The following is a 15,283-nucleotide window of genomic DNA, read 5'->3' as shown; positions in this document are numbered from 1 at the left end:
CTCACCAATGCTCCTGCTACCTTTAATCGTATGATGGATAGGATATTCCGACCCCATCGCAAGTTTACGGGAGTCTTCTTTGATGATATCTTGGTTTTCTCCAAGAATGAGCAGGAACACAGAACTCATTTGGTCACAGTGTTCGAAGAGTTGCGAAAGCATAAACTTTTCGTCAATGCCAAGAAAAGTGAGTTTTTCCTTTCAGAGATTCATTATCTGGGACATATTGTATCCAAGGATGGAGTTACAATGGATCCTGCAAAGATAGAGACTATTCGGAATTGGCCCGAATTGCAAAACGTACATCAAGTACGTAGTTTTCTGGGATTATGTTCGTATTACAGGCGTTTTATAAGGCATTTTGCTATGATTGCCACTCCTCTACATGATCTCACGAAGAAGAAAACTGCTTTCAAATGGACTTCAAAGGAACAGGATGCTTTCTTGCAGCTCAAGCATGCGATCATATGTGGTCCAGTATTGATTGTTCTTGACTTGCACAAGTCATTCGTGGTTGAATGTGATGCTTGTGGTGATTGCATAGGAGCTGTCCTAAATCAAGAAGGGCATGCAGTTGCATACGAGAGCCGTCGTTTGCATGATGCTGAGCTTCATATGGATATCTATGAGAAAGAGCTCTTGGCTGTAATTCACGCCTTAAAGATTTGGAAACATTATCTTCTTGGGGCTGAATTTGTAGTCAAGACAGATCATCAAAGCTTGAGATACTTTCTATCTCAAACCAAGCTTTCAGAGAAGTAGATGAGAAAGGTAAATTTTCTTTCCATGTTTCATTTTCAGATTGTGCATACCCCAGGAAAGAAAAATGTGGTGGCCGATGCACTATCTAGGAGGCCTTATGTTGCTGCAGTCTCAGTGGCCTCTCATGGAGACTTATCTGCTATGAGAGATTTGCATCATTTGGATACTGATTTTTGCCATATATGGACTGATTTGATGGCTGGTCATTCACATGCCTCTTATGTTATCAACGAGGGTTATCTTATGAAGGATAATTGCCTATGTGTGGTGAAGGATTTGCGTCCAAAGGTTATGGACGAATGTCACGCTCCACCTTATGCTGGTCATAGAGGTATTATGCCTACTACTCGCATGATTCAGAGGTATTTCTTTTGGCCGAGCATGCGTAAAGACATTGAGGCTTATGTGCGTGCATGTATTACTTGCCAAAAGGTGAAATTTGATAGGCAAAAGCCTCCAGGTTTGCTTCAGTCATTGCCTATTTCCTCGCAACCTTGGGAAAGTATCACGATGGATTTTATTATGGATTTGCCTAGATCCCAGCATGGGAATGATGCTATTTGGACTATTGTGGACAGGTTTAGCAAGCAAGCTCACTTCTTGCCTGTCAAGAAAACCATCAAAGCTGATCATATGGTAAAGCTTTTTCTTGCTAATATTTTCAAGCATCATGGTATGCCTAAATCCATTGTTGGGGATAGAGATCCCAGGACTACAAGCCTATTTTGGAGGGCTTTGTTTGATAATATGGGTACTAAGCTTGAGTTTTCATCAGCTTATCATCCCCAAACGGATGGCCAAAGTGAAGCTGCAAATTCAGCCGTGTTGGATTTGTTGAAGTGTTATGTAGCAGATCAAAAGAGTGCATGGGAGAAGTATCTTCCACTTGTTGAGTTTGCCTACAACAATACAATCCATGCTTCCACAGGAAAGACTCCGTTTGAGATTATTTATGGCAGAGTGGTATTGCCACCCATCCTTCGTACTAAGGATGAGATTTTTGCAGCTGATGAATATGTTCGTGACTTGGATGTTGCCTTTGGTCAGGTGCGCAGCCATTGCAAGATCTCATGATAAGCATAAAATGGCTGCTGACAAGCATAGAAGGGACATGGAAGTCAAAGAAGGTGATTGGGTATTGCTGAAATTTGAGAAGGCTAGGCTTCGGAAGAGGCCAGGACGAGAAGGATCATATCCTAAGCTTTCTCCTCGCTATTATGGACCCTTCAAGGTGATTCAGAAGATCAATGAAGTGTCCTACAGGCTTGCTCTACCTAGCCATTGGAAGATTCACAATGCTTTTCATGTGAGTCTATTTCGGAAATATGTGGGGCCAGATCCTGATGAGCCTGTCACAGAAGATCCCCCAGAGATTGAAGAGCTTGAGGAGATCCTCCAGCCAGAACAGATTGTTTTTCACAAGGAGAGAAAGCTACCTGCAGGAAAGCTTTCCAGGAGATACCTTGTGAAGTTTAAAAATTATTTGCCTATTGATGCCAAGTGGGTAAATGAGGATTATTTTGCAGATTATCCACAGTTGTTGCAGGCATATCTTGAGGCTTTTCAGTTGAGGTCAACTCTTTAGAAGCCCGGGGGGGAGATGTCACCAATTGGCCGACCATTTGGTCCATCTCCAGTTTTTGCGTCTCGTTCACTTGAGGCCAGGCCGGTGTCTCGTGTGAAGAGGCCAGTATTTTGCTGACATGGACGGGAGCCAGACTGGTGCCACCCGTGTGTTAGCAGGATGGTGTCGTATGGACGGGAGCCAGACCAGTGCCACCCGTGTATGACCTGGACTGTGTTCGATCCATGGGATTGTCACGCCATGGAAGAGCCAGTATTCGTGCCGTGTTTTGCCTATGGGACTGTCACACCATAGGGAGACTCGTGCCTGGAACTGTGTCTTACCTATGGGACTGTCACTCCATAGGAAGACCAAGATTTTATGTTTTTACTTGTTCCATGAACGGGAGATATGTCCATGTTACTATTTGCACATGCACACATATTTTGCACGTTTGAAACTGTTTTCGCATGACATGTATTTGTGTGTTTGCCTGCTTGACGTGTTACTTACTGAGCGGGGAGGCCTGCCAGTGAGTCGTGAAGTCTGCTCTGTATTCTGACGAGTTTTGGTGCATTTGAACAGGTGGTAAGTATGTTGCACATGTTGTTTTTATTATTTTATCTCTAACCTCTTATTTTATAAGGTTAGGTGTTCACATTTATTTAAAAGTGGGCACCCCCTTTGGGCACCCACTTAGGGGCCAAGGTGGGGAGCCCCACTTTAAGTGAGTGTGGGGGTGGGCATGGGCACCTACCCAAACTCCCCACCCACATGCAAACATGGGTATCACAAAGTTAACTCCACTTTCATTTTATAAAAAAAAAAGCCATCACCCTTCGTGAAGGAGAGCTGGGCGTTCATTTTCCACGCTTTCTTCAGATTACTCCATCGCATGTTCTCCCAGGCGGTTGTGCGCTTCACTAGCCTCTCCCACGTTTGCAACAAGCGCATGCTCTCAAGAGGGGCCATCTCTTCCAACGTTGCGGACAGCTGCCACCTACGTTTCTGCTCTGCTACAGCCGGCTGCTAGGCCATCTCCTCTTCAGGTCATAACCAGGCGGCTGTACACTGCAGTCAGGTCACTACAGCAGCACAGAGGCGGCTGTTCCTAACTACAGCGTGCTGTCTCTGCTCCCACAGGCGACTGAACACTAGCAAGAGGCGCTGCCCTTTCCTCTGCGTGAGTTCTCCTGCAGGCTGCACGTTACTTCCACAGGCGGCTGCTCCTACAGGCTGTGCTGCCTTTCTCCACTGCTCTCAGACGTGGGCCACCTCCACAAGGCACTGCTGTGGCTGCTCTCACAGGCGGCTTCTGACAGGCTGCCCTTTCCTCTACCCTCAGGCGACTGCATCTCCTTCCTTCTACGCAGCCCACCAAAGCAACTGGCTGTGTGTGTCCAACACCTGCAGGCTGCGTGTGCATCACCAACAAATGGCATCTTGCTTCCAGGACATTGTCCACCACCAGTAAGTTGTGCTCCTTCTCTCACAGCAGGCGGCTGTGGTCTTTTGCGGTGATTCTTGTCTTGGTGGTTCACCACAAGGCAACTGTTTCTTCAACAAGGGTGGCTTCATCTTCTACACGAACACCACTAGTATGGATTTTCTATCAGCCATCCACAAGTAAGTGACTTTCAGATTTGAATAAAGTATTTTATGTTTAAATTTGATAAAGGATTCATCCCGCTCGGCCAACACCCGTTCGGTGCCGGGTTGTCCAAGCTATATTGGCGAACCTCGGTCCAAAGGTGCTGAGATCGGGAGAGCCAGGCGTTGGTACGAGAGCGCCTGTTTGTGCGTGGTCTCGGAACACCAGTGAGGCGCTCTCCGCGGAGTCCAGTGAAAGCACAGGACCGTAGCGATTGGACCACACTAGTGGTCGTTTTGCTTCGAGCTTCTACATCGAAATTCGAGCCTACTTGTTTGGTACTGTTTTCATATGTACATGGACATTATCTGGTTCTTGGAACCCATGGAGCATTGTATTCATTAAATACTCCCAATAAATATATCATATATTGAGGGGGGGTCAGCCCGTTCCGGCCCCAGTGCTGGTGTCCATCTTTCCATTTCATTTCATTTAATTTCAAGTTGTATTAAGTTGTCCATTTCAAATTTGTGGTTTTAAAGTTGTTGGATCGGTTTCAATATTGGCGATCCATTTTGGGAGAGTTTGTAAAACTCAATTCTTCAAATTGGTCATGTATTGGGATGGAAGGAATCTTGCTTTGAGGTCCGACACAAAGGTCTCCTATATGTTGTGCATCATGCTTTGTGCTTGTGGTTAGGGCTGTATGGAAACCTGATCAATGCTGCCATCAAGTAACGGCTTCTCCCTTGAGGTGTGGAGCCGTTAGATGGACTGTCTTGTGGATCTAAAACTTTAGCTAAAGGAAACTATGCAATAAATTGGTGTATATATTGTGTAACTGCCGAATGATCACAATTACCATCATACCTACTGAAATTTGGTTGAGCTTGTATGAGGGTGGTTGATGTAGTGGACGAGGTACTAGGACCAGGTGCCATTTTGGGAAGAGTTGCCATAAGATTGTCTTGTATGGTATCTAGCAACTGCTGATGTTGGAGTTGCATGGCTTCCTAATCTAGCTTATGTTGGTATTCCAACGCCGCGCGTTTTGCTTGGCATCGGTCCTCGGCCACCTTACGTTTGGCTTCCTCTATCTGTTGTGCCTCATCAAGTTCCCTTCTTCTTTGTTGTTTCTGTTTCTTTTGCTTGTTGTAGCCGTAGCTTTAGTAACCTGTTTTGCTCCATTAGCTCTTGAAGGACTATATTTGCGCTTTGCGGAAACTTTTCTTCTTTTCTTGTCTTCGAGGATACTTTCTTTTGCAGTGGTGTCTTCATGGACACTTTCTTCTGCAGTGATGCCTTCTTGGTAACTTCTTTTTTCTTCTCTTGAGATGGTGAATGGCTGGGTGGGTTTTCTTGACCTTAGTTTTACCATTCACAGATTTTCTCACTTAGGTAGTCAAGCTGCTTCACAACCAGAAGCTCTGATGTAGCATGCAACTGGCTAGATCGTGTATTGCACAACAAGATCTTTATAACTTTATGCAGGAAGCATGAAGCAATCCACTTTAATCTTTTATACACAGGAGGTAGAGCTGAAAAGAGAGAGAGAGAGAGAGAGAGAGAGAGAGAGAGAGAGAGAGTTATATTAATGTCCACGGGAGGCCGAATCCGACCTATGGGACAGATCAGGTACATCCATTTACATTCCACTCTGGGTATCGATGCCAAAGAGGCATAGAACTGAAAAAAAAAAACTCAAAATGAACTCTTAAGACTCTTAAGAGTTTAAATTACAATGGGTTCTATTGCATCTAGTTCGAAATTGAGGTTCAAAATAAAAATAGCTATATTTCATCCATGGATGGATTTGCTCTTGAGGGGGGTGGGGTACGGAATTCTTTAATGATTGCTTGTCCTTCTCTGTATATTGCCCATTTGCCATTCTTTCTTGCTTCTTTAACTTTATTCAGCTCTGCCGATCTGTTCTTGAGTTGTAGCGGGGTGAGTTCATCAGCTATCCATACCTTCGTCCCTTGGAGAGACCTTGTTTGCTTCATCACTGCTATTTTCTCATTGTTGTCCATATAGGAGATTGTTGCCTGTGTACCCTTTACTATAATAGAGATAGGGTCTCCTAAGTCCACGAAGGGGACTACTTTGCTCAGTTGTGTTGTAAGTACATCTGTATCTAATATGTAGTCTTCTCGAAGCTCTTGAGCTATGTCTGTCCTATCCCAGCCTTGAGGAAGACCACCGACTCTGATTACCTTTTTGTTACTTTCCATTTGTTCCTTTTCTTTGACTGCTGATATGATTTCTTTAACAAAATCTTGTGAGTTTACTGAATTTACCTTTGAAACATGGTTTGTCGTTTCTGTTTGTAGTGTTGTAGGTATGGGTCCTTCTCGTGCTTCCTCTTGCTTCGTCTTCATGGCTTGCACTTGCACTTTCAGTTCGTTGATTTGTTCATCTTTCTTGATAGTCTCGTGTTTCAGTGCTGTTATTCTCCTTGGAGTTTCTTCAGTTCTTGCATGAGGTAGGCTTCCCATGGTGTCGGCTTGCTCATGGGTGGAGGAATGGGCGGTAATTGTGAAGCGGTGACTGAGGCAAAAGACTTCTTACTTCCCATGTGTTGCTGCTGATAAAGGAGAGGGCTGTTAGTGGAATGAGTCTCCCCTCAAGGGTACCCTCTCCCCTTTGGGGGAGACTCAAAAAATGCGACCTACAAGATGCTCCGCTACTACAGGTGCAGGGGAGAGTTATGTTGCTGCCTTGGGGGCCTGAGCAACGGTGGGTAGCGGAGACGAAACGGGGGGGTCGGCGACTTGGGTGAACGTGGGATCGGCGACTGGGCGAGCAGAGACAAAACGGGGTGAACGGCGAGTAGAGACGAAACGGAGGGGTCGGCGACTGGGCGAGCAGAGACGAAACGGGGGGGTTGGTGACTGGGTGAATGGGGGGTCGGCGACTGGGCGAGCAGAGACGAAACGGGGGGGTCGGCGACTGGGTGAACGGGGGGTCGGCGACTAGGCGAGCAGAGACGAAACGGGGTGAACGACGAGGAGAGAGAGAGAGAGAGAAATGAAATGTTATATTAACGTCTTCAAAAGGTCAAAGTGACCTATGAGACTAAAGTTACAACCATGTGACATCTGATACACTGTCTAGAAAAGGAAAGAAAGAACTGAAGGTAAGTATCTAGCCCTACAATACATCAGTAGGGAGCATCCGGAAGCAGCAACTAGGGAGAGTGGGAAGCTAATGCTACTAGTCAAAATGGGGTACATGAGTACATGGATACATGGATACATGAATACATGAATATGGGGGAGTACAAAAGTGACAGTGAGTACAACAGTATATGGCCGGAGTGGTAATCATCCTAGGAGCTCTAGCATGGGTCTCTGCCGGATGGCCTGGATATTTGCCATAGTGAGATGCCTAGTCGGACGAGCCCGATGCCTCGCAATGATGCTCTGAATCCTCCGGTGTAGGCACTGTCTCCGATGTGAGGATCCGCGAACCCCCGGGAGTCTGGATTTGCCCAACTGGATAGCTCTCTCAACTAGAGTCCCTCGGGGTGCTTGCTGCTGGGCTGTTGGCTGTCTCTCCTCCCGGGTAGTCCCTCTAAAGAAGTCAGTAATCTGTCTTTGTGTGGACTCCCTCCATGGCTAGCTGATGAGAGGACTCTAAATCAAGATATATTAAGCGTCTACTAAAGACAATGGGCCTATGAGACCAAAGCGATACAATAATGTCCATGGCATATATCTCATCATGGAATGGAAAATAAAACAGAATGAAAACATAAATATAGCTATCTCACTGGGGTGATACAAAACTGTCCATGGAAACTTGTCATGGAATACTGAGAACATAAAAACATGGGAGCAACCTCAGCTCCGAGTAGATGGTATACCACTCTCCAAAATTTCAAGCATGGGGCTGACGAGTATGAACGAGAGGTCTCCCTCAGCTATGTCACATGGAAAGGTAGCTCGATGGCGGTGGAGTGTGTGTGTGTGTGAGAGAGAGAGAGAGAGAGAGAGAGAGAGATGACACTAGATTGGGTCACAATATACCCGTTGAAGGGCCCCCTTCTGCAAGCAGGAGTATTTGCTTCATTACTTTGGAGAACTGTTACAATGCAAGGAACTTACTGAGAATTGACTGATAGAGACTGCAAACATAAGGATGTTGTAGATCGGACGTCTGCTGAACCATCAAGCAGTTTGAAGCCACTTCGCATAGCCTTATGCACAACCAGATGTGCTGAGGGAGATGCACTACTGAAGACTGACTGCTGAAGCAAACTTCAGGGCTGCCTATGGATTGAAGCACTAGGTGCTTGGCTGATAATTATGCATGCAAAAGACCAAGGTCTTTTGGCACTCATATCCACACTGTTTCTATGCCTGAAAGAATGATTTATGAGATGGATTAGGCAAGAGATGTGGGGTTGCTTTTATATTGTCTACAGGCTGCTGGTCGGTGGCTCAAACTGCTGTTGGCTAGTATTAATGCCAACGATTACTGCTGGTCGGTGGCTCAAACTGCTGTTGGCTAGTATTAATGCCAACGATTACTGCAAAAATAGCATTAAATGCTGCAAGAATTTATATCCGCTTTCCTATTGCTGGCTGACTGCTACTCTATGTTGCTTATGCTGGCTGGAAAATGGGTTGGCCCATAAACCCATGCAATGTCTGCCCCATGGGCTGGCCCACACACCTAAGCTTACATGCTGTTGTATGCTTTATGTATGCACCTAATGAACTGACTTAGCATGCCCTAATCCTGATATGACCTAAATGCTTGTTCTCCAAGTGGGTTGAGGGACTGATCCTGACATCTAAGGCCAGGACACTGACCTACATAACTCGTGCCTGACATGTCCCGGCCTGGGGCTCACAATGGGATCATGGCGTACAACAAATATTCCTAAAAAAGGTACTAAATTTCTGTATAAGTATAGCACTATTGATGAGCCAGCGTGTCACACTGCACCTCAGTGCATGGTGCATGTGAGGAACAGAGTGACCTTTCGAGGTTGGAAGCTGTCACAGAGTCGCCTGCAATAGTCTCCGAGGAAGCAAGGTGATGTCGTGGGAGGACAAGTGATCTGCTGAAGCAGGAGTAATGTCAAAATCACATGCATTTGTATCTGTCATCGCCGAGTAGTGAAAAAAGGGGGTGGTGGGGCGCTCTCAGCGCTGTGGTGGGGCTCTCAGAGGTAAAGGACTTCCGCTCACTGGGGGTCGGCTCTTTGAGAGCCATAGTCTCGAGGACTTGCCTCGGGTTACCTACGAAGGGGAGTCGATGTGCTAACGGTGCTCATGGAAGCCGATGATCCGTGGCATCCGATTGAGAAAATGAGAGCTGGATTCCTGTCTGATCCTAGAACCGTGAGAGGGATGCCATGGCGTGTGAAAGCTCCCAGCCTCTAGGGAGGGGAGGGATCTTGTAAGGGGGTTAGTGAGTTGGGGGGGTTGGCTGAGTCGATGGTCAGGAGTATCTGCTCTCTGCCTTGAATCTTAGCGAGATGCCTGTCTTGAGCCTCCCGGGGAAGCCACCTGAAACTATTCCACTCGCCCCCCAAGAGACTCCTGGCCCGGGCCTCTTGTTTGAAGTATGGATGATCCAAACTGAGGATGAGCATCACAGTTGATACCCCGGCCTAATGTTCCAAGATAAGTACAAGGGGATGTCACATGCATTAGGCCTTAGATCCTTCAAAGAAGGGGGACCATTAAAATGCGAAGGGCTAAGACAACTCTCGGGGAGTAATAGCCAAGGCCAAAGATGGTAATGGCAATTTGTGGAGCCTTGCTTCAGAGGCTCTCAAAGGAAGGTGGTGCTTCCGGGAGGTTTGCATGACAATGCTTTCTTTGTGGATGTTGAAAAAGTATAAAGAAGCAAATGGAGGAGACTACAGATTTTGAGGATGACAATAGAGGCAAGAGAGAGTAAGACACGAGAGAGATAGATGGCTGAATTTTCTTCTATCTTCTTTCTTTTCACGCAACTTTAAGTGTCACAACTTTTTCTGAAAATACTGTGCTAAGAAGCACGAGTTTACTCCATTATGGGGACAATGAAGTGTCATTGTGTTACTTGATCCTGGAATGCTTGAAATTTTCTCATTGCCAATTTTCCAGGCTACATTTGTCTTAACAGGGTTCATTTGTAGAGATGGTTTGTGTATGTCAAATTTGCTAATGTTTGGTCTTATACTTCGTTTGCATAAAGGTGATAGGTTTTGATGGAGGAGATTTTGATTGCCATGCAAAACTCTTCATATTGGGGATTGAAAATGTCTACTTGTGATCGTGATGCCAAGATTCCTCATATTAGGGATTCAAACGTCTGCATCTCACATTTGATGTGTGTGATCTTCTAAACAGACAGGGGTTGCTGTTGGTGTTGAGGTTGATGACAAAATGCCTTACAATGAGTACTTCGAGTATTTTGGTCCAGACTACAACCTTCATGTGACTCCAAGCAGCATGGAGAATCAAAATCATAAGACCTACCTGGACTCCATAAGGTTTTTGTTTCTCCTTACCCTTGGATTATGCTACTGTTGAGAGTGGAAATCTTGTACAATTTTAACTCATTTCTGCTTTTCCAATGCTTCAGGGAAAGGCTACTTGAAAACCTGTCAAAGCTGCAGCATGTCCCAAGCGTCCAGTTCCAAGAAAGGCCCCCTGACACTGAACTTCTTGAGGAGGTTTGACCTCTCTCTCTCTCTCTCTCACACACACACACACACACACACACACACACACACTCATACGCGCACACCCACTCATGCATGTGTGCACGCGTTGCAACATTGATTCCTACATGATGGTCTGTTTTCTTTTTTCCATGATACCGTTACTTCATGGATTCATGGTCTTTTGGTCTCATAGACCCTTTGGCCTTTTGTGGATGTCACTAACTCTCTCTCTCTCTCTCTCTCTCTCTCTCTCTCTCTCTCGGGTTGCTGTTTGGGGTTGACTCATGATGTATTTTTTGTTTCGAAAATAGGTTGAGGAAGGCTATGAGTCACGGCCCAAGGCTAGACTATGGGATGGGGAGTATTCTGATTCAGAAACTGAAGAAGTCGAGCCAAAAAACCGAAACCAGGATGTTGATATTGCTGACCTCAGTCTGCCTTCAAAGTAAAACTTTGATTTTTTATTTAGTTAGAAGTCCTGTAATTGTTGCTGTTTGTAGTGTATGTGTATCTTGGCAGAGGCATGAGTTCTGAACTTGGTTTTTAATGTGGCTTTGCACCATCTCTGATCCGGGATGGCTGCCATGTTGATAGGTGTTAACTTAAATGGGATGGACTTTTTTGTGTATGTAGACGACATGTCAACTTACTAACAGAGCAGATGTCCAAAAAAGTCAAGCAAGAGGAGGCTTCTGAAGCTGCACCTGTGGTGTGTGTCAAACTTTGTCTTTTCATGCATAATGTGTGTGTGTGTGTGTGTATTGTTTGCTCTCCTGTTTTAGTAAGTGGTTTCACTTCCTTTAATGCTGTGTATATGTGAGCAGTATGAGCAAAAGAATGAGGCCATGGTGAATTCTGACACTCATTGTGAGACAAAAGAGCAGGTAAAAAGTTCAGATCCTTTTCCTGGTTATGATAAAGCCTTTGTGAAGAGAGGAGGGAGGGAAAGGCAAGTAGTTTTGGCCTTACCATGCTCGCGCTTCCGTGGTAGGGGCTAGTTTTGTGAAGGCCTTTTTTTGATAAAGTAAGGGCAGGCATCTAATCTGGCCTTTTTCTCCATCCATGTTACAAGCTAGGAAAATATGTGGCTCCAGTTTCTGGGATGATTTCAGTTAACTACATCTACAGTTAATATGTTTTCAGGTCTGGGCATAGGACTTTGAGAACACAGCAAAATATGTTACTAACTTGGTATAGCCATTTCTAAAGAAAGGCTATAAATCCTTTGTACAATGTTGGTTACAAGGACACATAGGGTCCTTCAAACAGGTGACAGAAACAGTAATTCAGATACTTGATCGATTCATACGTCGATCAATTTTTGATCGATTAGCTCTGATTCGTTTACAAGCCATCCACTCAACACGAACTGTGAGAACGGAAGTCTTCTTGCTGATGCCAGGGACAACCCTGTGGCTCTTTTCTTTTAGTAGGACCATGACTTTCATGTCTAAATTGTTCTGTAATCATGGACCTTTCATGAGTCCATATGTTGCTTGTCTAGCTTTTACATTGATAAAAATTTGGAAGGTTGGTTTTCTTCTGCTGTAGATTGAAATGCTAGGGGTTGCCCTGCTATTTGCCTCAGACTTATGCTTTGTATCTTTCGGGCCATGTCCAATGTCCCCTAATTTTTGCAAACCCAGTGAGGTTGTTGGAATGGCTTCCTTTGGTTTGCTTTTTGTGCTCGGTCTATATCCCAGCAGCATCTGGTATTTTATCATGTGGTTTTAGATTACCTCACTGTATTTTGCTGTACTTTTCTCATAATCAAGGGAAGCTTTTGGTTTGTAGGGTTGCAGTAGCCTTGCAGACGAGGTGTCCCACCCAGGTTTTGTAGAGAGGTGCTGGATGTAGAGAGTCTGTATAAGGTCATGAGGTCACAGATGCAGAGGAGACAAACTGGATCCATACTGGCCAGGTAGAGGGCTTGTACTTGAGATTCCGAGTCCTCTTCTCTTAGTTGGGCAGTTTTTATCACATGTTTCAGCTACTACATGGATACATGTAACGTTGCCATATCCATGGATGTTTTATGGGGTTTTAAAGCTAGATTGTTATATCTTTACTACATGATACAGTTACTTCATGGATGTGTTGAATAAACCCTTTCGTTTTTGTTAATTTAACTTTCTCCTCTCATGAAAATGATAATATGTATGGTAGTCTTCTCTATAATCTACTACATGGCATCCACTGCATCCCAGCTCTTGAAGGTAAACTCTAGGCCCTCCCCTATGGCCCACTATGGATCACGAGGGGTTTGGTAATCGAACATTTCACACACGGGGTGACCAGTGTGGCACCTATCCTTGTGAAGCATTTGACAAAGCTGTCTGTCATGGTTTTCCCCGACACAAAGCAGTCTATCATGGCTGTCCCAATCCATGAAGTGGTGATCCCATGGAACCTAGCACGCACATTTGGGCATATCCTGGCCAAAGTTATGCATCTGTACTTGAGAGTCTAGGAAGAATCAATGGGCCCATGGACACATTGGTTTCATGTGGAGATCCTACACCCCAGACGGCATCCATCGCATCCCAGCTCTTGAAGGTAACATCTAGGCCTTAAATCCCTCTATAGCCCACAATGGATCACAGAGGGCTGGTAATTGTACATTGCAAACAGGGGGTGTCCATTGTGGCAACGGTGCTATTTGATGAAGGTCACTGTCCTGGTTTTCCTCTCACTAAGACCTCTGGACCTAGCAAGTACATTGAGGTGTATCTTGCCCAAAGTTACACATCTGCATTTAACAGTCTAGGAAGAATCAGTGGGCACATGGACAAATTAGTTTCAACCCTAAATCACACGTTAATAGTGTGTAGTAATAGATGGGGCACCCTTGCAGTTTGAGGTGGTCTACTATTGCTTTGTGGACTTTCCTACACCCTAGACGGCATCCATCGCATCCCAGCTCTTGAAGGTAACATCTAGGCCTTAAATCCCTCTATAGCCCACAATGGATCACAAAGGGCTGGTAATTGTACATTGCAAACACGGGGTGTCCATTGTGGCACCCGTGCTATTTGATGAAGGTCACTGTCATGGTTTTCCTCTCACTAAGACCTCTGGACCTAGCAAGTACATTGGGGTGTATCTTGGCCAAAGTTATACACTTGTATTTAACAGTCTAGGAAGAATCAGTGGGCACATGGACAAATTAGTTTCAACCCTAAATCACACGTTAATAGTGTGCAGTAATAGATAGGGCACCCTTGCAGTTTGAGGTGGTCTACTATTGCTTTGTGGACTTTCCTACACCCTAGATGGCATCCATCGCATCCCAGCTCTTGAAGGTAACATCTAGGCTTTAAACCCCTCTATATCCCACAATGGATCACAAAGGGCTGGTAATTGTACATTGCAAACACGGGGTGTCTATTGTGGCACCCATGCTATTTGATGAAGGTCACTGTCATGGTTTTCCTCTCACTAAGACCTCTGGACCTACCAAGTACATTGGGGTGTATCTTGGCCAAAGTTACACGCTTGTATTTAACAGTCTAGGAAGAATCAGTGGGCACATGGACAAATTATTTTTAACCCTAAATCACACGTTAATAGTGTGCAGTAATAGATGGGGCACCCTTGCAGTTTGAGGTGGTCTACTATTGCTTTGTGGACTTTCAAAGGCCTTGGTCTCATACCTAGTTAGTCTATCATCAAAGAGGTTGGTAGGAAGAATCATTGGGTTGGTGGACTAGTTGGGTTAATGTGGGCATTCCACTCTACATCATGTGTCTATGTTATGTCTAGTACTAGATGGCATACAATGGTAGTTTGAGATAGTCTACTAGTGCTTTGTGGACCTTGGCCTTATACCTTGTGTCCTTCTTAGGAGGCTCTGTAGGTGATTGCAAACTGAAGGGTTTTGAGATGAGCTTATATGGGCCTTGCCACATTGGAGAAGAGACGGATCATTTGGATGAATGTCACATGAAGTATGGAGCACCACGAGTGAGATAGGGAAGACTCCTTTTCCCACTCTACTTGAATTGTGTATTGATGAGATGGCACGGAAGGGAGATTTGAGTGGCTACATGCCTATCAAAACTAAGCTCTTTGTTTCTCATGGTAATGTCTTGGAAGGATTCATAGTTTGAGCGAGGCCTCGGCCGCTTGCCCTTTGGTCTATGACCACTTGGCATGTGCGCCAAGCCCAAGGGGCTAATCACATAGCAGAAGAACTAGCATGGATTTCACAGAACTAGCAGAACTAGCATGCATAAAGACATCATCACAAAAATATGGGCAATGTAGGTCGTCATTGTTGAAAAGGTCTTCTTAATTGGTAGCAAATGGGCTACCTTAGCTAATCTATCTACCACAAGCATGATGGAATAATATCCACCTTGCACAATCGATGAAATCCATACTGATACATTTCCACTTCATGTGTGAAATTTCTAAGGGGGATGAAGTTTCTCAATTATCATTTTTGGATTGAATATTGAAAGAAGGCTTATCCTTAGAATGTTGCATGTCCTTGCTGATGAGTGTAATACCAATTCTTTCCAATTTGCATCCTTTGACAATTTGGCATGGCTCCCATAGACTAAGCAACACATTATTAGAGATACATGTTATTTCATATTTCACATTCAATAGGAAAGATATGGGAAAGTTTAAAGCATACTAGTTATTATGAGACTTTGTAAAATTTAATCATTGTTTGTTGTTGAAGGATCCACAA

General features: G+C 44.8%; 1 protein-coding gene across 3 annotated transcripts in view; it reads left to right on the top strand.

Annotated features, from left to right (window-relative positions):
• LOC147618582 (histone deacetylase 19-like) overlaps window positions 1–12,569 on the top strand; it is an 87,183-nt gene extending 74,614 nt beyond the window's left edge. Inside the window, exons 3-8 of one of the 3 annotated variants that reach the window (XM_086773607.1) lie at window positions 10,268–10,410; window positions 10,503–10,593; window positions 10,896–11,029; window positions 11,218–11,293; window positions 11,409–11,468; window positions 12,379–12,569. In XM_086773607.1, coding sequence (XP_086629733.1) covers window positions 10,268–10,410; window positions 10,503–10,593; window positions 10,896–11,029; window positions 11,218–11,293; window positions 11,409–11,468; window positions 12,379–12,441 — 567 coding nt within the window. In that variant the 3' untranslated portion in view covers window positions 12,442–12,569. Of the gene's footprint in view, window positions 1–10,267; window positions 10,411–10,502; window positions 10,594–10,895; window positions 11,030–11,217; window positions 11,294–11,408; window positions 11,469–11,712; window positions 12,274–12,378 lie in introns of those variants that run through there. The other 2 variants (XM_086773609.1, XM_086773608.1) reach the window with 2 other exon arrangements.
• The last annotated feature ends 2,714 nt before the right edge of the window (window positions 12,570–15,283 follow it).

The sequence above is a fragment of the Cibotium barometz genome, chromosome 34 (assembly GCF_041138505.1).
Source record: "Cibotium barometz isolate CiBa-2024 chromosome 34, ASM4113850v1, whole genome shotgun sequence".
NCBI lineage: Eukaryota > Viridiplantae > Streptophyta > Polypodiopsida > Cyatheales > Cibotiaceae > Cibotium > Cibotium barometz.
Note: the sequence above shows the minus strand (reverse complement) of the source record. Positions and strands in the feature narration are given on the sequence as shown.